The sequence below is a fragment of the Aricia agestis genome, chromosome Z (genome assembly GCF_905147365.1).
Source record: "Aricia agestis chromosome Z, ilAriAges1.1, whole genome shotgun sequence".
Classification (NCBI taxonomy): Eukaryota; Metazoa; Arthropoda; class Insecta; order Lepidoptera; family Lycaenidae; genus Aricia; species Aricia agestis.
Genome location: NC_056428.1, coordinates 19,919,649 through 19,947,322, shown reverse-complemented (window position 1 = coordinate 19,947,322; position 27,674 = coordinate 19,919,649). Strand labels below are relative to the sequence as shown.

Sequence of the window (27,674 nt, the reverse complement as noted above, 5' to 3'; positions counted from 1 at the left end):
AGAAGAGCTGCAGGTGCGTTGCCGGCCTTTTAAGAGGTAATAGGGTAATAGGGGAGGGTAGTGATGGGAAGGAATAGGGGAGGATAGGAAAGGGAATTGGGCCTCCGGTAAACTCACTCACTCAGCGAAACACAGCGCAAGCGCTGTTTCACGCCGGTTTTCTGTGAGAACGTGGTATTTCTCCGGTCGAGCCGGCCCATTCGTGCCGAAGCATGGCTCTCCCACGTATAAATATAGACTCAATAACAATTTATTCAAATAAAATGTATGTTATCCTAGTTATTAGATACTTATATTTCGATGACAAATATTTTTTTCTGAGGTGAGTTTGTAAATTAATTACAGGCAAAGTATTACGTTTTATTAAAATATTTAATACGATTTAAACCCTTTCAAATACTATTGTGCTATATATTATCCCATATTTTTACATTTCGTTATTATATTAGAACTAGGTAAACCGGGAGTCAATAAATAACAAAAATGGGGTTTGTCCTCGCCCAAAAGACTTTGTTTTTCGTTTCACTAACTTTTAATCACAATGATAAAAATGATAATCCAAATACATTTTCAGCAGTGATTTTACTTTCTTCGAAATACAATTTGATATATTTTTCTATTGTGATTATTATTTATCCGGATACCGTAACATTTTATATATAATATCCATTATCCATTACTGGAGTACCCTAGCGGAACTAAGCGAAATGGGTCTATGGATACCCATTTAATAATATAAACTACTGCCTCGAGAATGCTTACATTTTAGTCATATATTTAAGGGATATTATCGAAATACACGCATTTTGTCACAAGATTTTGTGGGGTAAAGAAATAAAAGAAATTAGATTCTAAAATAACAGTGCGTATTTACAGTATCACGTGTCATTCTTAAATTACAAAAAATGTTGACGAACGAACATAAAATCTTTCTCAATTCTCAGACCAAAATACCAAAATATATTTAAAAACACCGATCTGATTACGAGATATCGAATCGGTTATTAGTTTTGATTTTGCTAATGTTATTTGGTATTTATTAAATGATTTTATGATACTGTAAAAATATATTTTATATACCTATTATAATAATTGTTGCACTAACTTTTTAACATAAGTACTTAATTTTCATTAGTTAATTTTTAAATATTTTGTATATAAACAAATTAAAATAAGTATATTTTTATTAGACCTTCATACAATTTTTAGTGCCTCTGCAGTCTACATTCTAGGAACCACACATAATTATATTTAAATATATTATAATTAATATCTGTACAACTTTTTGTTAATAATATCGTGTCAGAGGGTGTAAAACGAAACGGGTATACCCTTTACGAATCGGACGAAGTCCTGAAATATTCAAATTTCTTACAACTTACTCTTACGTTTATAACTCTTTGGGATTCAATTATTTCTCGGAGATTAAATTTATAGGAGCTAAAATTGTAATTGTTTAAGGAATATTATCATTTAACTATTGCGTTGTAAATATTTTTTTCTTATCAGGGTTCCGTACCGATCCGTACCCAAAGGTTAAAAACGGGACACTTCGTTGTCTGTCCGTCCATTTGATCGGATTCATTGAATCAAATATCAATATCGGACTTTAATACTCAAAATGAAATTTTGTAATCGGTAAAATCGTGCATCATAAGTTCATGTGTGAGCGTATAATCACTTAATATCGGGTGTTTTACCTTGGTTCCTATACGGACATTGAACCCATTTATGTAATACTTTAAAGATGTTAAATAATACATGTTGGTAAAAATTATTATCATTAACTAGCTGTCCCGGTGAACTTCGTGTCACTTTGGAACCTTCCCTGGACTTCTACGAATATTTTAAAACTAAAATTAGCCCAATCCGTTACTAACACAACTGAAAATCCAATTTTATATATATAGATAGATTAGGATTTAAGACTTCTTGTTATTATTTTTATGGTACTCAATGGTGTTTTAGGTAAGTACTGATAAAAATATATTTATCAAATAATAATATTCTGCGATAAAATGTTTTGTTCTTATCTTATTAGATAATATTATTTTATCAAAAGAGTATATTTTAACACTTCTGGTGATTTCATCCACCTATGAATATCAATTATTATTTATTACAAATGAATGAAATTGATATATATTCTACATTACATTATCTATGAGCGGGAGTTGGATGGAGGTTGCCATGGTGATATACTTGTTACTTCACTTCATAATAATTATTCTTTACAAATAAAGCACTACGATACAAAATGCTATTTTAACTACACAACAGAGTTGGCGACGAGGATGACTACGAACTTGGAGCATTGGAAGAGGATTCGCGCCTCCATACGAGCACAATTTACGAGGTGGGAATCATACTTAAAGAAACATGAGAATCTTGACTACGCGGAGGCTCATGTCAGACTACAGAACTTACACGAAGATTTCCAAATAATTCGACAACTGCAAGACAATATAATATCTGAAGTACCAGATGAAGAACTGGATACTGAGATTGAAACTAGTTACAACATTGAAGAGGAATTTATTTCCATCAAAGTAAAACTACTGGATATGCAAAACCGAGCTAAATCACAAGTTAAAACAGAGAATGGATCTACACGCTGCGATATTATAACGGAAGAGTCTGTTAACGAAGGGAGCTTACAAACTACGAATAATAATTTTGAAGATTCGCCTGCACCTTACCTTGAATCTATACTTACGAAGCCGAACATAGTACAGGACCTGCTACACCCGAACGTACAGAATGAAATTCCTCCAGGCAAAGGACTTATTACACAAAATGAAAACAACATATACAATACATTTCTAGAAGTAAAAAACACGACGTTGGACGCTTGGGACAAAAATGATATAGAATGGAACGAGAAGAAAGAAGACAACATTATCTATGAGCGGGAGTTGGATGGAGGTTGCCATGGTGATATACTTGTTACTTCACTTCATAATAATTATTCTTTACAAATAAAGCACTACGATACAAAATGCTATTTTAACTACACAACAGAAATAATAAAACACAGTTAAACATTATTAATTTAATTTAGAATCCCAGTTCAGAAGTAGTTGCAATAGAAAAAGGTGATAGAATTCATGTTTAATCATAAATGATTTATCCGATTCCATCTAATTCGAGTGAAGCGAGCTGTAAAATCGATTCGGACGTATTCGTACGAGTCGTAACAACCGCAAGCCGTCAGCGCGGTCAAAGCTTTTAATTTTCGCCCTTTGCGAGCTACTGTAATACATTTTCAATTACCCACCTTATTTCCTTGTAATTAGTTTCATTTTGTAGTAATTAGGCTGTGCAGTCTCATTTATGCTTACCAAAAAAATGTTTTTTTTTCGAGACTCAAGTAATTTTTTATGTTTATTATAGTCACTGAGTCATGTGTAAGATCTAACAACCTCAATTTTGCGCTTAGTTTGTTAAATCTTAGTGATCAGCAATCTATTGGCGGCTCTCGACATAGGCGAACGCGTTGGCCAACGCGTCCGCAGACGCGTTGGCCCAATGTGTAGAACGGGCGTTCGCGCGTTGGCCGTAGGTATTTAGACGTTGGCCGACGCGTCTGCGAGCTTGCCGCGCGGGTCGGAAATGTCGGCAAAAGATCAAAGGACATTTGTCGCAAGCTTCGCGCTCCATCCACACATAGGCCGCGCGATCAGTTCGCCCGGAGTTATAATTATGATAATTATTATAATATGCAATAATTTTTGTATGTAATAATTTAATAAATAATAAGTAGGTAATAAAATAATTAATTATATTATTTTATTATTATAAAATATTATGTAAAAGTGAGTTTATTTCTTTGTTTGTTACGTTTTCTCGCCTTTTATTTATTTATTTCGAGAATACTCTTTAAAAACTTTTTCTTGTCCACATTTACAAAGTAATTATAAGCTGTGAATAAATAAACAGCTGCAGCTGTTAGCGACTAAACATCCATTTTGAATCCGTCCGCACATTGGCGCGATCCAAAGCATACTGAACGACCTTCCTATGTGTGGATTACTCACATACGCCGTTGCAAGCGCACTGCCAACGCGTCTGCAGACGCGTTGGCCAACGCGTTCGCCTATGTCGAGAGCCGCCATAAGTCCAATCTATACTTATCTAGATACTAATAATAATATTAAAAAGCTGAAGAGTTTGTTTAAACGCTCTAATCTCAGAAGTTACTGGTGCGATTTGAAAAACTGTTTCAGTGTTAGATAGATCATTAATCGAAGAAGGTTATAAGCTATATTATATTATGACGCTTAGACGAATAGGACCGAAGAAACAGAGGAAAATGTGAAAAAACAGGAAAAAAAATATTTGATAGTGTTTTTCTCACGAACTATAACTGGAATATTTTTAAGGTTATTCGGCATAGATATAGAGAGGACCACTTGAAGCGACACTAACTACTTTTTTTGTGGTAAAAAATGTACAGTTTCCGTGAAATTCTTAATATACACGGGCGAAGCCGCGCGGAACGTCTAGTGGTTTTATAATGATCTAAATCACGAGGTCTTAGAACAATCTATATACTTATATATAAAACTCAAACGTGACTGACTGACATGGTGATTTATCAACGCACAGCCATATACCACTGGCCCGATCGGGCTGAATTTTGGCATGCAGGTAGATGATATAACGTAGGCATCCGCTAAGAAAGGATTTTGGTCGATTCTACCTCCAAAGGGTTAAAATAGGGGATGTAAGTCTGTATATAACAATACTTCTTAACGCGAGCGAAGCCGCGGGCAAAAGCTCGCACAATATAATGTTAAAGCTTGTATCTTGTTTTAAACCTATCACCTACGAAACTAAATCGACGACTGCAGACCGAATTAATACAATATCGCCTTGACCATGATTGATGCTGGCACCAGCCGTCACACCATTAGCCCAGTGGTTAGACCTCAAGGGTCGCGGGTTGCGTCATATGTAACGAATAGTCACATTGAAAGTTTCACCACGTCCACCGCACATTTATCTCGACGGAACAGTTTGGGGATTAAGCAGTCAGTAGATTTATACGTGACTCAAACTTGTTTACCATTCGGATTTGTGAATTGAAATTATTGTCTTTCCTGCCTAAGCTACCAATACAGTGAATCCATACTAATAATTTAAATGCGAAGGTGTCTGTCTGTCTTAACAGAGAACAGCTGATCGGTTCAGTGGTGCGGCGAGAAGAGAACCTCTGAACCGATTTTGCGAAAATTTGATATGGAGATTGGAGGTACTTTGTGCCCGGGAATACACACGGGATACTTTTTATTCCGGAAAAACGTACAGTTACCGCGCAATAAAAGAATTTTGGCTCAACGGAGTTGCAGGCATCATCTAGTTTTTGGAACGAAGTTCCTTATCGCGCGTTCGGCGTAAAGGAGGCTAGACAGAACGATATTAAACCTCGCCACTTTTTAATTGATACCAAACAGCGATGCGTTGTTAGTATTCCAGGGCGTCAATAGATGTACAGGTTTTTTGAACATAAGATAACGTTCCATTCGGATGTCCCTTGACACATCTCAAATTTTTGAAACTAGATGCTGCCCGCAACTCCGCTTCTGAGTCCTCATATTTTCTCTCAACTTTTTAATTTTAGATGACGTCATTAATAATTGAAGACATTTTAGCTACTGCAGCAGGCCTCGCAATGTTAGTTGTGACTTGTGAATTACTTAGTTATTTTCTATTTTCTAACTGATAATAATTGTGGTAAAAAAATCATGTTGGTAAGATAATATTTTGTCGTTGCTAAGTTCATACTTTCAGAAAGTATTTCTTCTTAAGAAATAACACGGCTTGCTATCAAAATAATTACATCAAAATTCACAAAAATTGGATCAGAAATTATTATCTTTTTAGTAAACTAGCGACCCACCCCGGCTTCGCACGGGTATAAAATATATAGCCACTGAAAAAATGATTAAAATCGATTCAGTAGTTTTGATTTATATTGATTACTAGATGTTCCGCGCGGCTTTGCCCGCGTAATTTAAGAATGTCACGGAAATCGTACATTTTTCCGCAAAAAAAGAAACCTATGTCATTTCAAGTGGTCTATTCTTCTTGTGTGCCAAATAACATAAAAATTGCTCCAGTAGTTTCTTAAGGCGAGGATAAACCCCAATTTGTTATTCCGTGACTCCCGGTTTACCTAGTTCCAATATAATAACGAAGTGTTAAAAAATATGAGATATAAAGCACAATATTTAAAATACCTTAAACCATAAACATTTTAATAAAACGTAATACTTTGGCTGTAATTAATTTACAAACTCACCTCCGTAAAAACTCTATTTCATCGAAATATAAGTATTAACTAGGATAATTATACATTTTATTTGAATAAATTGTTAGTAAATCTATATTAAAATTTCTTTAACCGAACAATTTTGTTTCTTAATGTTTATTTCAAAAGATATTAAAAAAAAAACATGAAAAATAGAGAAGATCCGGCCGAGTTGTTACAGTTTTATGCTAAGCTAAAATGAATCTTATTGCGATGCGTATACGCTTGGTCTTTGGTTGAGTGCAAGGTTATCGTTTTTGATTGAGATTAATCCCCGCCTTAAGATAATAATCAATCTATATACTATACTATAATATTATAAAACGAAAGAGTTTGTTTGTTTGTTTGAACGCCCTAATCTCAGGAACTACTGGTTCGATTTGAAAAAATATTTCAGTGTTAGATAGCCCATTTATTGAAGAAGGCTATAGGCTATATTTTATCACGCTAGTACTAAAAGGAGCGAAGAAATAGAGGAAAGTGTGGAAAAACGGGGGGAAATTATTTAAAGCTAATTAACAAACTCTTCCGCTTTTTAATATTAGTATAGATATTTTCAAATCGGACCAGTAGTTTCTGAGACTAGCGCGTTCAAACAAACAACTAACAAACTCTTCCGCTTTATAATATTAGTAAAGAATATTATTACTATCCGTAAAATATACGTATTACTATCCGCCCCAAAAGCTAGGTCTCGCAATTTTAAATATGTAATATCTTCGAAAATATTCATTTAAATCATTTATCTAACTGTAAAAGGCCATATAGATCTTTATTAAATCAACAATGTATTTAAAGTGTATAATTGAATAAAGATTAATGCCGTATTTGCCGTTAAAAGTAAATGACAAAAAACTGTTATTGTGGGATATCCATAAGAGATAGACATATACCAATTCGGCAGTTGTCTGTAGACCTTTTCATTGTGTACAATACTTAGTACATTATTTTAATAAATCTCGGAGGGTTCAGTCTGCGTTTGCAATGTAAGCGGAAAAAATATAATTATTTACGACATCACATTAGAAACCCCAACAATAACCCTATTTCTCCACAATGTAATTAATGTTATTATACTTATAAACCTTCCTCTTTAATCATTCTATCTATGAAAGAAAACCGCATTAAAATCCGTTGCGTAGTTTTAAAGATTAGAGGGAACAAAGGGAGACGAGGGAAAAAATGCGACTTTGTTTTATAATATATAGTGATTTGGTCGCTCAAAAAAAGCTTAAATTGCTTCAAAGCTTGAAATATGTGAAGTGATTTCAATCCGTTACAATAGGTGACCCCAAAAGCCTATTGCGTTTTCTTCGACATAAAAACTAGGGCATCTCACAAAGTTAACAAGCGATAATATAGGGGTTGTAACAGCCGCTCGGGGCTACGCTGTAAAACGGTTTATTTTTTTGCCTCTATTATGAACAATGTATCCTTTATTTCTTTTCTTTTTTTTATCGGATATTGTGGATATTTTGCAAATGTGTTAACGGTATTTTGAGATAATGGCGTAAAGTTATGTGTCGCGAAAAGTAATCTGTAGCGAATAATTTTAGTCAGTTATAAAAATTACACTCACAATTCAATGTTCAGAGTCAGAGGAAAGCTATCTCTTGCTATCGAAATACATATCAAATTCATTAATTCTGTCTTAAGACTGTAGCAATACACTAATAATATTTTGAATTTTAATAAAAATGTCACCAACATAAAAATTAACAAAAGGTTTTCCTCAGGGTTACTGCGTCTCCAGCAACTGTATCAGACGATGCAGCCTGGGAAGACGGCGTTCAAAATATCGCTAGTGAAACGTATTAACAACGCGTCCGACGCGATGGAGTTCCTGCTAGCTTTAGAACAGTACGACCGATGGAGTAACAAAAGAATTGTACTAGATTGCAACGCAAAAAACGCTAAAAGTATACTCGTCGAACATGTACGTAAAGTGCAATTGGGGCGCAGGACATACCACTATATGCTCAGTGGACTGGTAAGTTATGCTTTGCTTTGTACCGGCGTTTCTTTTTGAACGAGCCTTTTTGCCATTTTAAAACCGAGTTGTATCTTTGATTTGGATTTTTTCAATTTCAATCCAAACATGACCACTAGCATAATCATTCTATACAGATTGGTTTGGAAATATTAATATTTATTTTTTCATTAAGCAAACTAAATACAGAAAATATCATAATACAGAATTAACTTTAGCAATATTTGTATTTATGGGAAAGTATTATGTTTATAGAAAAAAAAAAAAAACAATTCAAAAAACAATCCTATCGATAAAACATACTTGACACTGTTAAATTTTCAAAATATTATATTCTTGCTTGTTGCTTTATCGTCTAACAATTTCCTGAGAATAATTATTGTTGCTCACATAAACATAACATGCCTTCACGTCTCGTAGAGTTCGCTCGCACGAGTCAAAACAATTTAATAGTGGAAAGTGCATGCTTTCACCTAGATTGCACATTATATTGACGTCTTATTGAACAAATTCTAAGACAATGTTGTTTAGGAAACAGTGTAATAATTATAGAGCTTAAAAAATAACTTGTTCATATAATAAGCTATAATATAGAGAAAGATAATGTATTGCATTTGGAATAAGAGATTTATTTATTTTAGAAAAACTAAAACAGCAATTCATAATTCTAGAAATTCTAGAAGAAGCCAATTGAATTAAGTTTTAATGTATGGACTAATTTTATTGAATAAAACGAAGCACGCTGCAAATTGTAACCTGGAAACGGCGTTGACATTTCTTATTAGTATTGGCACATTGAAAAATGCTGCACTTAACTTCACTGGCGAGAAATATTCCTGGATAAAGCCAAGACAAGAATATAGAGGAGTTTAATACTGTCTACTTATCAACAATTTAAAAGCTGTTGTCACATCTTCTTTTTATTTTTGTAACAACTTTGGTGTGTACTGTTTTTTTTAATATATTTTATGTTTGAATATTTTCATTTTCAATTAGCTATTTTTCTTCTATTTATATAAATAAGGTATATCTACAGTCTTTTATTGAGGCCCTTTTTGGGTAGTTTTTTAAAAATTATGTCCTACAAGATGCCTACATTAATGAAGAAACGTATATTAATGCGAAATCTGAAGTTTCTAGCTTTAAGGGTTTGGACTGTACGTTTATCTGTTAATCAGTAACGAAAAGATATATATTTATTTTTCTTTCTTTATAGGTATATATATTTGTAGGTAAATAAAACTTCTTTTGATCAGTCTAATTACAATCGAAAGGTCAGAACTGGAGGCTCCAGTGTTATTTACTTCATTATCCGTAATGTATCGTCGCATCTCCCATCAGTCCTCTGGGATTATCTACGTTGAGTGGCTTATCATCAGAGATATGGAGAGTTCCATCAACTTTGAGCGCTATCGCTCTTTCGTCTAATTACAAAAAATATAAAGCCTTTGAAGCTGCTGATTTTAAATCGAAGTGTCTGAAATTATTTGTGAAGTCGTAACTGTGTTTTCCACCTCTTGTTATCAGATTAAAATAATGTTGCTCGCTTAGTTATTAATAAATAATAAATTATATTGTCTGTGCATTGTGCAACTTTTCAATGGCAAAATATATCTCATACGTTCGATTAGATAAGAGTCTAAGTTTTCACCTATTATATGTTACAGGAGAAGTAAAATTTAATTGAGTAAACGACTTTGAAAGGAACTGATAGTCATCATTACCGCTAACGTAGAAAGTATCCCAACAATTTGAAACTCTAATAAATCGCCGGCGCAAATTGACACCCGTTCGCGACCATTATTATCATTATAATTAGAATTCCAAAAGGGTATGGCATAAGATAAATGAAGTGGATGCAGTTCACGAAGTAAGCTAGTCACGTCTTCCCCACCCCACCTTCCGGGGAACTTAAGGTATTTCCATTTACAGGTTATGGACGATCACTGGGAGAATGAAGTGACCGAGTACGGAGCAGTCAATATTACCGGCTTTCGAATTGTGGACCACTCACGGAAGATTGTTCGCGATTTCATGGATGGTTTGCGACGAATGGATCCCAGGTTCAAAGGAACCGTATCGGTGAGTTATTAATATCAAGATTGTTTTTATTAAAAACAGTCCCTTTTATTTTCGAAATTGGAATGATTATTCTTTTGTTCGTATCGTGGCTTTTATGGCTTGTATAATATAACAGTCACAATATTATGTCCTTGCAAATGTGTGTCTTCTAAAGAAATCAATATACTCTTAGTACTCCTGGGTCCGACATTTTTTGTTCCTCATACTTCTGATTAAATTTATTGCGGGTTCCGAGACGGCTTTAATGCCTCCCCTGAGGTCCATGAGATTATATCAAAATATCCTTTTATGGCGCTTTTCATTTCTCATGATCTAAGCCTAAATAAAATGGAGTTGTAAGCAGCTTTAATGACCGCAAGCTGTTTAATATTTTAACAACTTTGATTTTTCTTGCTTATATTTTAAATAAATGCAGAAAATATGTGTCTGTCTGTTTGTTGCTTCTGCACGCTTAAACAGACGGAGATACAGAAAGGCTGAGCAGATTTAAATGAAATTAGGAGATATTTTAGGACATGAGAAAGGATACACAATGGGTTTTGTTGAGAAAAAATGTTTAATTAATTGTTTTCCGCACGATAAACGAATTTTAGTGCAAAAGAATTGCTGGCATCATCTAGTTCTTATTCTTCTAAATATTATGACTGAAACATTTTCGGTAGCAACTCTAGTTATTTGCTTGGAACGACGACTACTAAGTGCTACAGCCGCTATGCGAGTTACTGGAAGCTGGGAATTTTTGGCAACACAGACGAACCTTGACAAAAGCTTTTAGGTACCGTAAGAGTCTAATTTGCTTACCTATTCTAGGTCACTGGAATTCCTTGGATTATATTATGTGACAGTTACTAGACTAGTTGTTATACAAAATGCTACGAAACTAGTTTTTAATTGGGTTTTGCCAAGTTAATTACACCCTTCGTACATCAATAGCGGTTGTCACTTACCATCAGGCTACCCATCTACTCTTTAGCCGTTATCTTATCTTCAAATTTAGTTTTGCAACCTAATAGCAATCAAAGCGTTGCAAAATGATATTCCGCAAAAACATTTCGGCCCATACAACTTTTTATATGATTAAAACTTTCACCGCTATATTATAATATTGTTAACACAACTAATAATAGCAAATTAATTTCGAAGTTGAACAAAGTTCGCCATTTCAAAGCCTTGTCTCGAATGGTTTCGTTTGGAAGTTCAATTTATTTTCCCTCTAGAACCTAATGTTACTTACAACTTTTCGAGTTATTGAAGTTGTTCAAGTGTCTTTATTTTCAACGCCAATCAACTTAAGTAATATTTTAACTCGAATATAGGGAAAGGATTTTAGCATGGAGATTTAATATTAATAAAGTTTAATACTTCGCTGTAAAAAGTTTGTTACTAAGTTGTTAATGCTAACGGTAATCTTTACAACTACTTACCTTTTGTTAACTGACAATTGAAAGAAGCATTACGTCTGCTTTACATTTTTATACACCCTATAATTTTTAATACACTTTTGACAAGATACGGCTAAAGACCTAATTTACCGATTGGCACAATTTTTTTTTTTATGATACAAGGGGGCAAACGAGCAAACGGGTCACCTGATGGAAAGCAACTTCCGTCGCCCATAGACACTCGCAGCATCAGAAGAGCTGCAGGTGCGTTGCCGGCCTTTTAATAGGGAATAGGGAAATATGAGAGGGTAGGAAAGGGAAGGGAAGGAAATAGGGGAGGGTATGGAAGGGAATAGGGTAGGGGATTGGGCCTCCGGTAATCTCACTCACTCAGCGAAACACAGCGCAAGCGCTGTTTCACGCCGGTTTTCTGTGAGGACGTGGTATTTCTCCGGTCGAGCCGGCCCATTCGTGCCGAAGCATGGCTCTCCCACGTACAAAACACATACAAAACATACATACAACAATAACTTTAAAAATACTAGGTACTTCTACTAAGTACCCTTACAAAAAGTCAAGGAAAGTACTCCAATCCATAAGTACCCATTCCGCGGAAGAACAAGGGTCGAATACGAAAACACCTACAACATAAAATACATATATAAAAGGTCTCTATATTTATAAATCTTTATTATACGGTATCAACAAAAGTTTACGATAACCCCAGCGTAAACCAGTATGGGCGCTAAATATGTCTGAAGAAAATTTTCGACATAGAGTAATAATGCGTTTATGTAAATTTCTCAAACTTACACCCTAATGAAACCGTGAGCGCACCTCGGCATAAATTATTACTCTATATTATTATGATCTTTACATTTTAAGTAACCCGTGTAATACGTTTCTAAATTGTTTCAAGTATATTAATGTTACCCGTGTAACCCGTGTGGGCGAAGAGCTTTTGAATGAGTTATAAATAAGACGTATTTAGATATTATCGGTTATTTTGTTAAAAGCAAGAATTATTCTTAAATACCCTCATAGTTTTACAACCACAATTATGTTGTTAAAGTCAAGGATGACAGTTAAAAGGAACGTGCGGGAACCATCATTATGTGGCAACTACTATTACTTATTACCAATGATATTCTATGTTACTAACGTAACTAGATTGGAAGTTTACGGTAGCAACGCGTTGCCACTTCGAAGATGCCTGCAGGCATATCTCACATACATAATGACATAACGAATATATGACTTGACATTGTCTTTTGAACAAAAAAGTGGTTACGCATTTCTGAGAATCTTTTGTAAGACATTGCTACTCTAGTATTTTAGAAACTCATTGCTTATTACAATTAAATAATAAATATGTTATGATACACTATACAGTATACAGGATTCGGTTTGATATACCCAACCGATGAACCCAGATGGCAGTGTTAAGTAAATAATAATAATATTATAGTAGGAGTTTTGGATTTATAACGCCTGTCCCCCTAGACAAGTGGCAAGTGATTATCGTAAACGCTAACGCTAACGCCACAAAATGTATGGGATTTGACATTAGGATTCGCTAGCGAAGCGATGACTTTGTCAAATTGCATACATTTTTACGATAACCGCTTGCCACTTGTCTACTAGTAAGGGCAGAACACTTTCTTGGTACCATCGAAGAAATTGTTTCATGGGCAAATGGCGGATTTACGTCACTTGGTTGGGTTATGTCAATTTAATGTTATCCGCGGGCTATCGGCTAGGTTTGACATAACGAGACAAAATTACTCAGTTCCATTATCTGCCTATGAATCAACTTATCTGACAGTACAAGTGAACGTGCAGAAACAAATAAGCAGCACTTGCCAAGTCAATTTTAGTTCCCTTATTTCATATTATGTGCATTTTTTTAGGCCCAAACTGCTCTCATGTACGACGGTGTGCAAGTGCTAATGGATGCACTCGGTAGGCTTTGGAGAAAAAAGCCAGATGCCTTCCGCAGCGCACTACGAAGAGCAGCAGCTCAAGCCAACTCCACCAAGGTCATTGACTGCAACCCTGGGAAAAGCTGGGTGGTACCGTTCGAGCATGGCGACAAGATATCCAGGTTGATAAAGAAGGTGAGGTTTAAAGGACATAATCTTATTAATATTGAACTATTGATACCAGCAGCTGTAGTTTGAGAAATTGAATAATAGGTGGAGGACCTACGTAACTTGGTCGGACTAGGTATACAATGATTGGAAACCGTCGACAGACCTTGATATATATCAATAATTCTCTGATGGTGCACTCATCCGCAAAATCGACATCAGAAAATCAAGTTTGTCATTCGTATAGGTGTTGTGGAATCCAAAGAAAAAAGGAAAAGAAAAAAGAAAAGAGGTTTAAATATTTCCCGGATTTTTTTAATATTTTGTATTATCAAACTAAAGTAAGCTTTTCATAGAGATTCTTCATAGAATTTTTGGTCAAATTCTTGCTTCAGTCAGTAATTGATTGGTTAACGGTAAAGTTATTTTGGATGTAGCGGTCAAACCATTTTTGTTGGCTTGTTAAAAGATACGAGATATTTCAATTAAGCTTGTAACACGCTTGCAATTGAAAATCAAAAACATTCGAACTCTATCAAAGCTTTAGATATTTACTTTGTTTTCTAAATCGATTTTTTTTTAATGCTCTATCATTTCAATTTACAGCTCCGTCAAATTATTAAAAATTTACTTAAATTTTTTGCTTACTTAGAGTATATTATTTTAAAATATACTTACCTTTTTCCACTTACAGAAATGTATAATATAACTTTCGTCATCCTTTCTAAACACATTAAAATCGGTCGAGTTGTGAAACTTCTATTCAACGCAAACAGAATCAAATCTTTTTCTTCATATTACACGGAAAGTGTCTCAACTTTTTAATTTCGGGGCCGAAGTTTTTTGTTCGAGTGATAAATCCGGAACTTTGTAGCATTTAGTCGGAGAGCGGACAGCTGTTGAGTTCACCTTTATTTTATGTTTTTACCGCGCTAAATCAAATACGGGTCGAAGTTTCGAAGTCATGAAATTCCGTTGTGTTTTTATTGCACCGTTGGAAATTGTTTTAGTCCTATACAATGAGTTTCTAAAATACTAGAGTAGCAATGTCTTACAAAAGATTCTCAGAAATGCGTAACCACTTTTTTGTTCAAAAGACAATGTCAAGTCATATATTCGTTATGTCATTATGTATGCGAGATATGCCTGCAGGCATCTTTGAAGTGGCAACGCGTTGCTACCGTAAACTTCCAATCTAGTTACGTTAGTAACATAGAATATCATTGGTCCTATAGTAAACTGTTATTATTATATTTTTTGTTAGTAGATTACTAACTGCGCACGTGTTTTTGTTTGTAATTTTATTGTGGAATTCCAATACAAAATAAAGCATCACAAATTACAATAAAGCGGTGGTTAACGGATGATGGCGTTTTTTGGTCAATTTTAATTGTTATTTTTCAATGTGTTGTATCTATAAAAATGTACATTATAATGGTGTGTACGTGATGTATCTTCAATAACACTTTAATTTTATTTGTTTTAGACCGATATCGAAGGTTTGACTGGCAACATTTCCTTCAACGAAGAGGGTCATCGGTACAACTTTACCCTGCATGTCGTTGAAATGACCGTTCAAAGCGCCATGGTGAAGGTAATATGATCACTAGTATTTTAATAATGAACTTTAACATGAATTATCAATTCAGGCCGCAACGCGATGCGTAGACCTGCGTTCCTAAATTTGTATGGATTTGACAGGTTTGCAAGACGTCACACGCAATTGAAATCTGTCAATTCAGTACAAATTTAGATTATACCTGTCATCTACGCGTCACGTTGCGGTCTGAATTGAAGCGGCCTATTCGTAGGCTTTTATATCTACAAAAGCGCATAAAATATGAGGGAAAGTCTTAAAAATGTGCTATTTTTTACATAATGAAGAAACTCTTTTTGGTAAAATAATAGCACATTTTTTTAACTAAATTAGTGCTCTACTCCAACTCCGCGTCGCGTAACCTGCTGAGCGTCATAATAATTATTATTGTGCTTTGCAACATAAGATTATGTTATGATGCGAATACAATGAAACATAATAATGATGATTTCTTCATACAATGAAGATCTAGCCCGTTTTGGTCCTATTTATATCGTATCAAACAACATATTTATTGTTCTCCTCATGCCGATATAAGTCCTTTATGTGTTCCACAAAGCAATATTATCTAGACTCTTTCTAAGGAATTGCTGTTTCATTAAAAATATAATTGTTTTCGAGTTTGGAATTGGAAGAGTTTGTAACAAATTCTAAATCAAGCAGTTTAGTAGACCTCGAACCTTCGAGAATAATAATTTAAATATAAATTGTTATTAAATCTCGAGATTAATTATTTGTTAACTTTCAAATTGCTTTTAGTTTTTAATGTGATATACAAAATGGGACTTAGATATTGTTATCAAAGTCCGCAATAAACAAAAATATAACGGTAATATTTTATCAAAAAAAATATTTTAGAAAAATATTTTACCACTTTTCTGCCCATTTTATTTTAGAAAACAGCTCTACTTTTTGTTTCATAATAAATTTTAATATAATATAGTATCGCTTGAAAATCTAGCGGGCTGGCGGCCGTGAAGCGATACTATGTATTATACAACAATGAAGATAAAGTTTAAAATCATATGACACTGAAAGTGCTCGTCGCGCCGCTGCCATTCCGGTTTGGCGCGGCCCTTATTGTTTTTGTTGAAATTTTATTTAATACTAAAATTGATGTTCGCTTTTACTGAGAAACTTATAAAATAATTTTAGCTTATAAACTGGCTTTTGTCTCCAATGTCAATAAACATTTTTTTTATAATATTTCTCGGTAAATTATTCTTCGCGGCACATAAGTGGTAAAATCCATTTCAATTACAAAAATAAATTTTAAAACCAGTATTATTTAACAAACTAATTTAACTACTTTCTTTTAGATTAGTACGACAAAAAATGTCATTAATTTTCCATCGTTCTCAATAATTATAACGTTTCGTTTTAGTCTTCAATTCAATATACTTTTACTCGACCAGGGCCTCTATCATGAGCTCTTAAAGCCAGCCAGAATACTGACTGGCTCGCATTTTGGTACCATGACCTCTATTTTCCAGCCAGTCAGTGGTCACGTGACACAAAACTCACTTCTCCATTGTTAACTGAGTAATAATTTCGAATCATGACAACACTTCTGACATAAGCTCGCTTGCTTTTACGTCAAATACAGCAATTCAATAAACACCAACCAACGAGTAGCTTTTAATGAATAGTTTACATTTTAGTAATTTTATTTATTAATATTACATACTTTTTAGTCTTAAATTATATTGCTATTTAGTTGGTTAGTTACTTAATAAGTTATATTTTAGTCTATAGCATATATTTTAGTGAAAATAATTCGTTATTAAAACCAAAAAACTAAACATTCGAAGTGTCCAAATTTTTGGAAAACGATTAAGTAGGTATTCTCAAGTTAATCACGAAGTGATACATAAGAAACGTAGAGACCTTAGTAATCCATTTAGTGTTAGTGAGGTTTCAGAATAATAACATAAGTGAGGTGTAGTATACCTATATGTCTAGTCAACAATAAGGTTTGCATTTGTGCGATGAGCTAAGACTGCATTGATTTAGTACACAAGAAACACATACAAGGTATAAGGAACACAAGTGTTGTGTATAATTACTTACTGTAAAACAAGTATGAATTTTCACCAAAAACCTACAGGTACAATCTTATAGCTTTGCATTGTAGGTTTTTGTGTTATTTCACAAACTATTTCCTTGTAAATCTGAAGTATTATTGGTATATGCATGATAAACACTGCACCAAAGAGGTAAATTCAAAATTACTTACTTTTAACAAGAATTTTCAGAACACAACCTTTTAAACTTTAGATGTATGTATAACATGCTCCGGATAAACATTGACACACCTAAACTTCTAGAAAAGTTAAATAATTGATAATATCATAGAATCCCAATTAGCTAAATTCTCATATGAGCACTTTTTCATTTAAGTATAACTTCTTCTCTTGACTACAATATGGTATTATATGATGGGAATAGTGTAAATCACTAAATTTTACTCAAAAACAAAAACCTACATTATAGTACTTTTCCAAAAAAGACTTACTTAATAAGAATTGCATAACAAACATATGGAACTTATTGTTCATAAAACATAATATTATCATAGGAACATATATTATTATGTATTACCAAAAATACTTTTGTACTTACCTCAATAATAATAATAAGTATTAGTTTTATATTAAATTAAAACTTAAAATACATGAGGACTTACTATGTACTTCTTAGGAACCTATCTTAGGAGCATTTCGTACAATCTTTTGATTGCAGTAGGTCTTTGTGTTATTTCACAAACTATTTCCTTGTAAACCATGCATGATAAACGCTGCACCAAAGAGGTAAATTCAAAGGTATTACTTTCTCAATAACAAGAATTTTGAGAACACAACCTTTGAAACTTTAGATTCATGTATATTCACGAATAAATATTGACACACACACATACACCTAAACTACTAGAAAAGTTAAATCATTGATAATATAAAATCCAAATTAGCTAAATTCTCATATGCACTTTTTCATTTATAACTTCTCTTGACTACAATATGATATAATATATAATGGGAATAGTCACTAAAACTCAAAAATATAATCCTACATTACTTATAGTACTTTTTCCAAAAAGACATAACAAAAATTGCAAAACAAACATACTTATTGTTCATAAAACATAATATTTTCATTGGAACTTATATTATTATTACCAAAAATTCTTTTGTACCTCAATAATAATAATATTAGTTTTATATTATTACATTAAAATTTAAAATACATTTTAAATTTTAATGTAATAAGGACTTTAGTAAGTCCTCATGTATTATACATTTTAAAAAGATGTGGTCGTTTTAGGGACCTATCAGACAGAGTGGTCACGCGTTGAAGCACTTGCGTTGGAGCAGTCAGTGTGTGACTGAGGAGCAATTCTGACACATTCAGAACTCCTCCTGTGTGAGTATATAGAGATACTCACACGGGAGGCATTCTACAACATAATACAACACACAGAACACAAAACCCTTGACCGCTCTCTGTCTGAGATATCCCAGGCAATTTCCCATAGTTGCAACTTGCAATGCAGTTTCTAATTGTTATTGGTTTGCCAAATAAAAGTCTGAAATTATAATATTGTTTTTATCTTTCATCAAAAGTTGGTGTTTGAACTCCTTTAATAATAATAAATTAATATTTACACAAGGGATATTTGATTCATCTTCTTTGATTTTAAGTGACAAGACCTTGTTTAAGATTTCCGCTGTATAAATATTTTTATAAGTATAATATAAAAGAGATTTAACACTTGCCTATCTGATACTAGGTTGATAATAAGGTGTAAGACAAATGTAGTACCTATTGATGAAAGCTGTGTATGAATATGTATCTAAGGTAGGTATATTTAAGTGAGAAAATAAATGAAAAAACATTTAAAAACGAGTATTTATTAAATTTCTTTTAATTAAAGCTTTTGAGTGAATATATATTATCTTCCTAGGACTTCGTCATCATTACACTTGCAATTCTTTATTATAAAATGTAGTACTTATAGTATCTCAGTGTTAGCAATCATCCTTTATCCTGAAAAATATTTGGTTCAGCGTACACAGTACTAATAATGTAAAATGCCTTACAAGGCACAAAAAGGGGATTATTAAACTTATAAATTGCCTGTTTATGTTACAATAATACCTATTTGAAAGCTCAAAAAAACGTAGGTGTTCAAGAATGAGTTCAAGTTCAACAAACTATGTTCAACTCATGACATCAACTCTGTTGTAATGCATGTAATTGTAATCCACAAGTTTGATGCATTTCTAAGACTTTTTCATGGTAGATTATTTAGCGTAGGTATCAAGTAGGTATAGGATATAATAAACTTATCAATTTCTTGCTTAAAACATAATCTCTATAAACTTAATAACAATATCCAATTATCTTTTTTTTTTGTCTCCTTCTTCTTCTCTTTTTTAATTGCCGACTCAGTTAGTTGCCAATGTCAGAGAATTCTTTCTCCTCTAGATCGCCATGCTTGTGATAATATAAACATGAAGGAGTGTTATTTTCTCAGTGTTTTCATAAAGGGCTTATAAAATACCAAAAAATATAAATAAAACCATTTACACATTTATAATAATTACCTTTAAATACAATAAATCGGTGCAAAAGTAACTATTCCTACATTGACCACGTTTTATATTAGAAAATAGTATATTTTATAATAAAAAATATTAATCTTTTTTTAAACTATATTTTCATCTTGATTTACAATTTTTCCGTTAGTCGTTATGGCTAAGCCATTTCAATTTCCTAAAAAAAAAACAATTCCGTTAGTCAAATTTGACGTTCGTGTTTGACATTTCTTAATCCAGTTCAGAGACAAATATTACAGGTTAAAACCATTCAGAACTAAAAGTGCACATGATACGGAAAAAGAACCATTCACTTTACAACTGTTTACATACCTGCACGGATTAGCTCAGGTTTTGACAAAGTTAATGATAGGGGGGCAGATATTTGACTGGCGTCCAAGTTTTGCGATTATAATAATTATATTGGCGTCGTTTCTGTGTCTGACAGTTGTCTATTCCCACTTCTGATTCCAGACATTATTAATAGGGTAGATCAAACTTTGGGCCGGAGATTGCGGGGTCCAGAGCTAGGGCTTAGAGTTTAGGACTTAGGGGAGTATTAGTGACCCCGAATAATGAAAAGTAATAACGCCATCATAATAAGTATATTTATTTAATTAACAAAACTAATGCACGTGTGTGAAATACTATACGAAGTGTTAAACACTTGGTCGTAACAATCTTCGTTAATTTATCTTATTATCTTGAGAAATGAATTAACTTAGTATCTACTCAGAAATATTGTTATTTCGACGAAAACACTCAAATTAGAAGTTATTGATTCTTTGAAATATGGCAAATAAAATATTATGTTAATTTATGTTCTACAGTGAGTTTTAAACTATATATTCACTACAACAACTCCTCATATATTTCACAATAAATTTGAATGTCAAACAGGTGGCCCAATGGAACGACAAGCAGGGTCTGACTCTGGTATCACCAAAATATATACAGCTTCACTCACCAGTGTCATTCGAGACGAACCGATCTTATATAGTTACGACGATAATACAAGAACCCTTCCTAATGGTGAAGCCAGCAGAGTTTGGGCAGAAGGAAGACCAATATCAGGGCTTCTCGAAAGACCTAGCTGATTTGCTGGCAAAGAAATTAGGAATCAAATGTGAGTTATTTTTTATCAACTTCAATTTTAATCTATTAAATTGAGCTTTGCAGACGTAATTGCAGGAAGTGGATAATTTTTTTGCTTAAATACAGGTTTTCGAACCGGGAAAATGATTTGAAATAATAAAATGATGTATTTCCAGTTATATCTATTACTTAGATGATGACGTATTTAAGTTTTACAACTTAAATACGTCATGTCACGTAGCGGTTTGCTTAAATTATAAGGGAAAAAATATAATTATTATGTTAGCTAGCCACTTCATCTTACGTCCTCTTCAATTCAATTGCTAACAGATGAGTTACGACTGGTGAAAGATGGAAAATTCGGTTCTGCTACGACTGATGGTTGGACTGGGATGATCGGAGAAATTTTGCGAAAGGTACGTTAGCTATATATTATTTTATATTTCATTTTAAATTATTTTACAATACACTATTTTAGACGTATTTAAGTATTCAAAAAATTAAAGTTCTTATGCAATTACTAAGTACAATAAAAGTCTTTTCTTTAATATTATCACTAAAAGCGAGGTGACAATAATAGGGGGAGTTACATCATAAAAAGGACTAAGATGTCTCCCTAGCAAGAACAAATACGACTCTAAAAGATTTCAAAGAGTCTGCTGTGGCCACAGGCTTCTTTATAATGACGCGGTTATTTACAAGGGGGAACTTTGAAACCATTCTTACCATAGAAATTACTACACTCCGCCTGAAGGTTCAATCGTGTGAAGGTGTTTGTCTATAATAATACTCATAATTTTCAAGCAAAAATGTGTTTGTTTGTATTGAATCAGTTCTCAAACGAAACAGCCGATACTGATGAAATTTGGCCTAAGCATAGAGTAGACCACTCTGCCTAGCATACGCCAACGAGATATCTCACTCTTCAATTTATAGATCTACGCGAGAAAAAATTTGTTTGTCATGCTAGGGTCAATAGAGATGAAGAAACAAACCATCAAACATCGAGAAAACATGTGTGCGATGTAGAGTGTCGTTGGCGTATGCTAGGCAGGCACGGGGAATGACAATATAATTTTTATCGCGGCAAAACGTATGATTACCGCACAACTTTCAGTTATTTCTTAACTGGAAAACAATTCCACGTGTATATCTATAAAAATATAAATCTGTAATAATATTATAAATGTTAGCTAGCGGCCGTTCCCAATATTTGATCTATCTCTGGTTTTGCCCTACTAGCTTCGATCACTAATATCCAAGATACACAATCCCATACAAAACCTCTCGAAAATCTGTCGCCGAGTAATTGAGTTTAAAAAAGTATACATTTATCTAAAATCAACCTTAATCATAGTAATTAAAGATCTTTTTATAAAACAATGTACATGTGTGTTTACAAAGCAATACATTTTTACAAACGACGCACGCTTCAAACTAAATTCAACCATCCGCGTATATGTATTAAAGTTTAAATTATTACAATGCCAAAAAAGCACATCAATTTTACGGCCGCACTTCGCCGTTTGCTTCGCCGCTGAAACAGGGCGAAGTGAAGTATGAGTAGAGTCGAACTGTTCAACATTTTATATATTATACGTGTATACATTGAATATAAATGCTTAGAACATGCAACGCTCGCTAAAGTCGGCTTGAAAAATTAATACTTACCGGAAATATGAAATTCCATCCTTTTTTTTGCGTTTTAAACGTATGATTTTTACGATTGTTGAACGAGCACTGGGGCATGTTTCCCAGCGGAGCGTTCGAGCACTACTAAATCGAAAGTCCACCAGAATGTTGCGTTTGGTGCTCTTTGAGTGACGTCGTTTTTTGCCGCGGACTGTGTATCTTGTATATTAGTGATCGAAGCCTACTAGAGATAGGAATAGCTCACATTAGACATTAGAGACATATATTTTATGTCAATTGTGAGCTATTTCTCTCTCTAGTAGGGCAAAACCAGAGATAGATCAAATATTGGGAACGGCCGTTAGATAATTATTATGAAATTGACACTTTAATATTGGATCAAGCGGGTGTGGGGTGAGATAAATAATTGTCAAACATCTTACATAATACCTATAATATTCCCGTTCAATAAGGCCGCACATTCCAGAATGAGAATACGCGTAGGGTTGGCAAGGGTAGTTTGTGAGTCGCAATACTTTTAATAACTTTGGAAATAACAAGATTTAAATATCCATTTACTATTCGTTCGATAAAGGATAGTTTTAACACATTATTTTGCTTATAAGATATAACAATTTATCTTAAGGAGCCTAACCTAACTATAAGATATGACCTGTGTGAGAATAATATGATTACGACGGTGAAACGTGTGAAAAAGGGAAAATAATTAATTTGATAAAATACAATGCGCATTGCGCAGTGTTACAATCCACGTGTGCTAGATGTTATAATGTATAAGAAAATATTTTCTTGTTTCTTTATTGACGTAAATTAAAACCAAAACCAATTTGTGCCAGCTCTATCCGTCTCCAATTAGGCGTAACTCGTAAGTAATAAATTGTAAAATTGTCAGAATATTAATCCTCATACCTCAATGATTTAGATTCTCATATTGACGGCGAACATGAAACATTTGATCACCATAATTACTGGCAATAACAAATTGCTTTATTTAGCCTAACCCTCATTTGTTTTGGTAATTATATCAATAATATTGTGATAAGATGGATAGGTTTCCTTGAACAAAATATTATATTCCCATTGGTTACATTTAATTATAATGATCTAACTTTTATTGTGCTGGTGTTTGAGTTTTGGCTTGTTTTGAAGAAAATCTTCATAATATTATAAAGATAATTAAATAGTCCATCATTAATTCCTAACCTTTATCATTCAGCAAAGTTAAGTACCGTATATTTCTTTCATTACCGCTAGCCATGCCATATGAATCCGTAATAATTGCAAATTAAAATTTTGCGAAAACTTCTCATTTCCTAAAGAACAAATCTATTAAAAATATTATTGTGTTCTCTCTCATAAACTATAATCGCTGCACCTCATTCAAAATCAGAGACCGTTCACTGATGAGGCCATGACGAAAGAAAATTATAATTATTTTTATGTCATTAATTATTTCTCATCCTAAGAGATTTCTTAAAACTTTTAAGCCGAATTCAAAAAAGGGTGATATGCAAAATTCTCAGATCGGAGTATCTCCGCACTAGCATAAATCTCTATTCCATTAACCACAGCCGAACGCAGGTATAAAAAATTTATTCCCGGGATAAAATACATGTCTTCATGTATCCCCAATCCCTGTATTTTCCTTAAAATTGTTGCATTTGGTAAACATAAAGCTTTCCCGGGCGAATTATGTGACCAGAGTCTATTTAAATATCCTGCATTTTTATCTACAGGTATTTGAGGGTCATTTAATTTACCTAGCCGTTCGATTGTGAAAATAATTTTACAGTAGACTTTAATGTAATGGCTAAAGTGTTATTTTCTAATAGCTTTTAATTAGAAAGAAGAGACTGCAAGTTTGTGTTAAATATGTGTATGTTTGGACCTTAAGAGGCTTAGGAAACTAATTTAGTGCTTAACTGAGAAGAACAAAAGAATTTTAGTCGCAAAAACTCTAAATGCAGCTAAATTTTACTCAAAAATAAGCCAAAAATTAAGTTATACAATGATTTTCGTCAGACGGGCTCGCTGTAGCGTGAGCGTTCTAACAATGCTTTGCAAGAGGCTTACCCTTTGAGCGTCGCTAGTTTGTTTTAACTTTAGCCGTGGATCTAATATCCGGTTAAGCCACTATTACTCCTTATATTATAAAGAACTTTGAAATTCCACATATTTGAATTTTAGTAGCGTTTATTACACTTTTATTACTTTTGTGATTTTTATATTTTGAGTCAATGTTTTTCGGTTCACCTTTTTATGAAGTTGAGGTATATAGCACATCGACTTAAAAAAATATGCATCAGAAATTTATACAATTCAATATATTAATATTATAAGTTTATTTTTCGTTCATAACGTCTAAAGTATTAATCTAGATGTAGAAGAAAAAAATTGCAACTTTATTACTATCTATGTTCCTTTGTACCAGAGTTTTTGACCTTACTCTAACTTTCGTAGGAGGCCGACATAACGGTGGCACCTCTCGCCATCACTGCCGAGAGGGAGAGAGTAGTGGACTTCAGCGAGCCGTTCCTGTCGATCAAAACCCCGATGATCATGACGAAGGCACCCAAACCACGAACAGACAGTTTCAGCTTCTTGCGTCCACTGTCTAAGGAGATTTGGGTAAGTTTTATTTCCAATTCTTCATCATTCCTTCTTCAGGCACCATTCCTAAAGTACTTCGCACGATTTTCATGATTTTTAGAATCCCCCCCTTGTCACATGTGGTCACATTCTTGAGTTACCTTACCTTAGTTTGACATCACAAATTTGCAACTTTACACCAAAAATTGGAAACCATCTCAATATTTAAAATTTTGCTATTAAAATGTGATGTCACAAAACTTAGGATTCCTCCTACACAATAGACATAACGACCAGTAGTTCGACTGCAAAGAGACGGACAGGTTCCAATATCTGTCAAATTCGTCGGGTTTCACTAGGATTATAAATGGAATGTGCCTCGCGCTGGCTGATATAATTTATTTTTAAATATTTAAAATAATGATTTCAAAATTGGATTCTGACAATTTTGATCGCATGTGCCAAAACACAAACAACAATACGACCAAAGAGGAATACGTCTAGCGAATATGTCATAGTTTTAAATTCGTAGGTAACAATTTAACAACCCTAGCAACGATTTTCGTCATAATACGTCAAATTTAAAAATTTCAACATCAGTTCTACGTCGGCATACTCTATAATTCTGTCTACTCTGCCTCCCACTTGTCACACTATGTCACACTTCGTCGACGCTCTTTAGGTGTGATATACTTTATGGACGAACCCACATCCTAAACCAATTTTTTGGTTTTTTGTCGTTTGTTGTTTTGTAGTGGGAGATTTAACTAATAACAGCTGAGTAAATTTATACGTTTTTTCAGAAATGTAAGGCATTGGTAGTGATTTTTGAAGTAGGGAAAGAAAATCTAAAACTAAAAAACTGAACTGTTTTTGTATGTTATTATTTTTAGACTTTAGTTAGGTATATATTTATAACTAAAATATTTAATTAAACATTATTTATTTTGATTGACACACATACAATACATACACACATAGACATAATATAATATGTGTGATGTGTATACTATATGCACTCGTACGAAGTACGTACTTGTACGAATACAAAGTACGGCGTATATTTACCCATGGGTATTACTCAAAAGTCAAACTGTATTTACTTTGTAACAAGTTTAGTTACTTTAGTTACAGGTGTAGCTTTTTTTAAGAAATTTAAATAAATTAATTATAAAAATCAAGGAAAATTTTAAGAAGGTATCAAAACTTTCGAGCAATTTTGGCAGTAAAGTTCAGTTATAACTTAATATATATATTAGGTCAAACACTAACTGACTGACATAACATTTCTTGCAATTCAACGGATTGAAATAAACAGCATAATAATATTAATAATTTACTTATTTTATATTAGCAAACTTAGAAATGTTACAAAATATTTAGGGAAATAAAACGTTAAGTTGAGATTGGCTCTCAAAGAGAATTCTCTCGAAGCCAGCGAGCGTTAACGGCCGATTTCAGTCCAAGACATGCAATGCAACTTATAATTAAATTGTCTGACCCGACAAACGTTGTTTGGCCGATTTTCATAACTACCTGACAAGCACACAAAAAATGTTATGTAACTATATCGGTCCAGCCATTTGGAAGGAATTTTAAAACAAACCCGAGAATTTTTAAGATTTCAACATTTTCCTTCACAAATTATTATTATGTATGTTGTCTGTAGCATTTAAACAGTAGTAAAGTATTTTATAATATTATGAACTTGGAACTATAAACTACGAAATCTTCAGCATAGTAATAAGTTTACCGTCTCTAATTTTCATATGTGTCTCGGGCAGGCAAAGAACAGTTAAATAAGCGAAAAATGAAGTAGGATTTTATTAATTGCTTTTAACTCTTTGCGGCACAGATTTTTATATTCAGAGTAAGACTAATATTTTTGTTTATTCTTTATTATTACTTAGGCTTACTTATAGGTAGATTTTGCGGTTCTTCATAATATGTGGGTATGATCGGGGGGTCAGATCAGCGGGGCTAAAATGGTCGCTTTGAAGAATCATGTAATGAATCATGTTATTATTCATTCTTTTTAAAATCGCAAAATGCAAGTCTACTTGCAATTCATATCTTGTAATTCGTACTAATTTGACATTTGTCAGTTTGGCAGTTTTGATAATTCATTTGCTGAATTGATTGATAGGAATTGCAAAATGTGACCATTTTAGCCCCGCAAGGACCACTGTGAAGAAAATAGCAAAATAACGCTGCTAACCACTGAAAATAAGGTTTAATTTTCAATTTTTTTTTTGTTTTTGAAATTTATACATATTATACAAGATTAA

General features: G+C 33.2%; 1 protein-coding gene across 1 annotated transcript in view; it reads left to right on the top strand.

Moving 5' to 3' along the window:
- The window catches only part of LOC121739123 (glutamate receptor 1-like), a 127,470-nt gene that overhangs the window by 83,604 nt on the left and 16,192 nt on the right, over positions 1 to 27,674 (top strand). Inside the window, exons 5-11 of the mRNA XM_042131455.1 lie at positions 8,050 to 8,303; positions 10,236 to 10,385; positions 13,678 to 13,884; positions 15,344 to 15,451; positions 20,950 to 21,175; positions 21,475 to 21,560; positions 25,258 to 25,425. Of these exons, the coding sequence (XP_041987389.1) occupies positions 8,050 to 8,303; positions 10,236 to 10,385; positions 13,678 to 13,884; positions 15,344 to 15,451; positions 20,950 to 21,175; positions 21,475 to 21,560; positions 25,258 to 25,425 (1,199 nt within the window). The remainder of the gene's footprint in view (positions 1 to 8,049; positions 8,304 to 10,235; positions 10,386 to 13,677; positions 13,885 to 15,343; positions 15,452 to 20,949; positions 21,176 to 21,474; positions 21,561 to 25,257; positions 25,426 to 27,674) is intronic.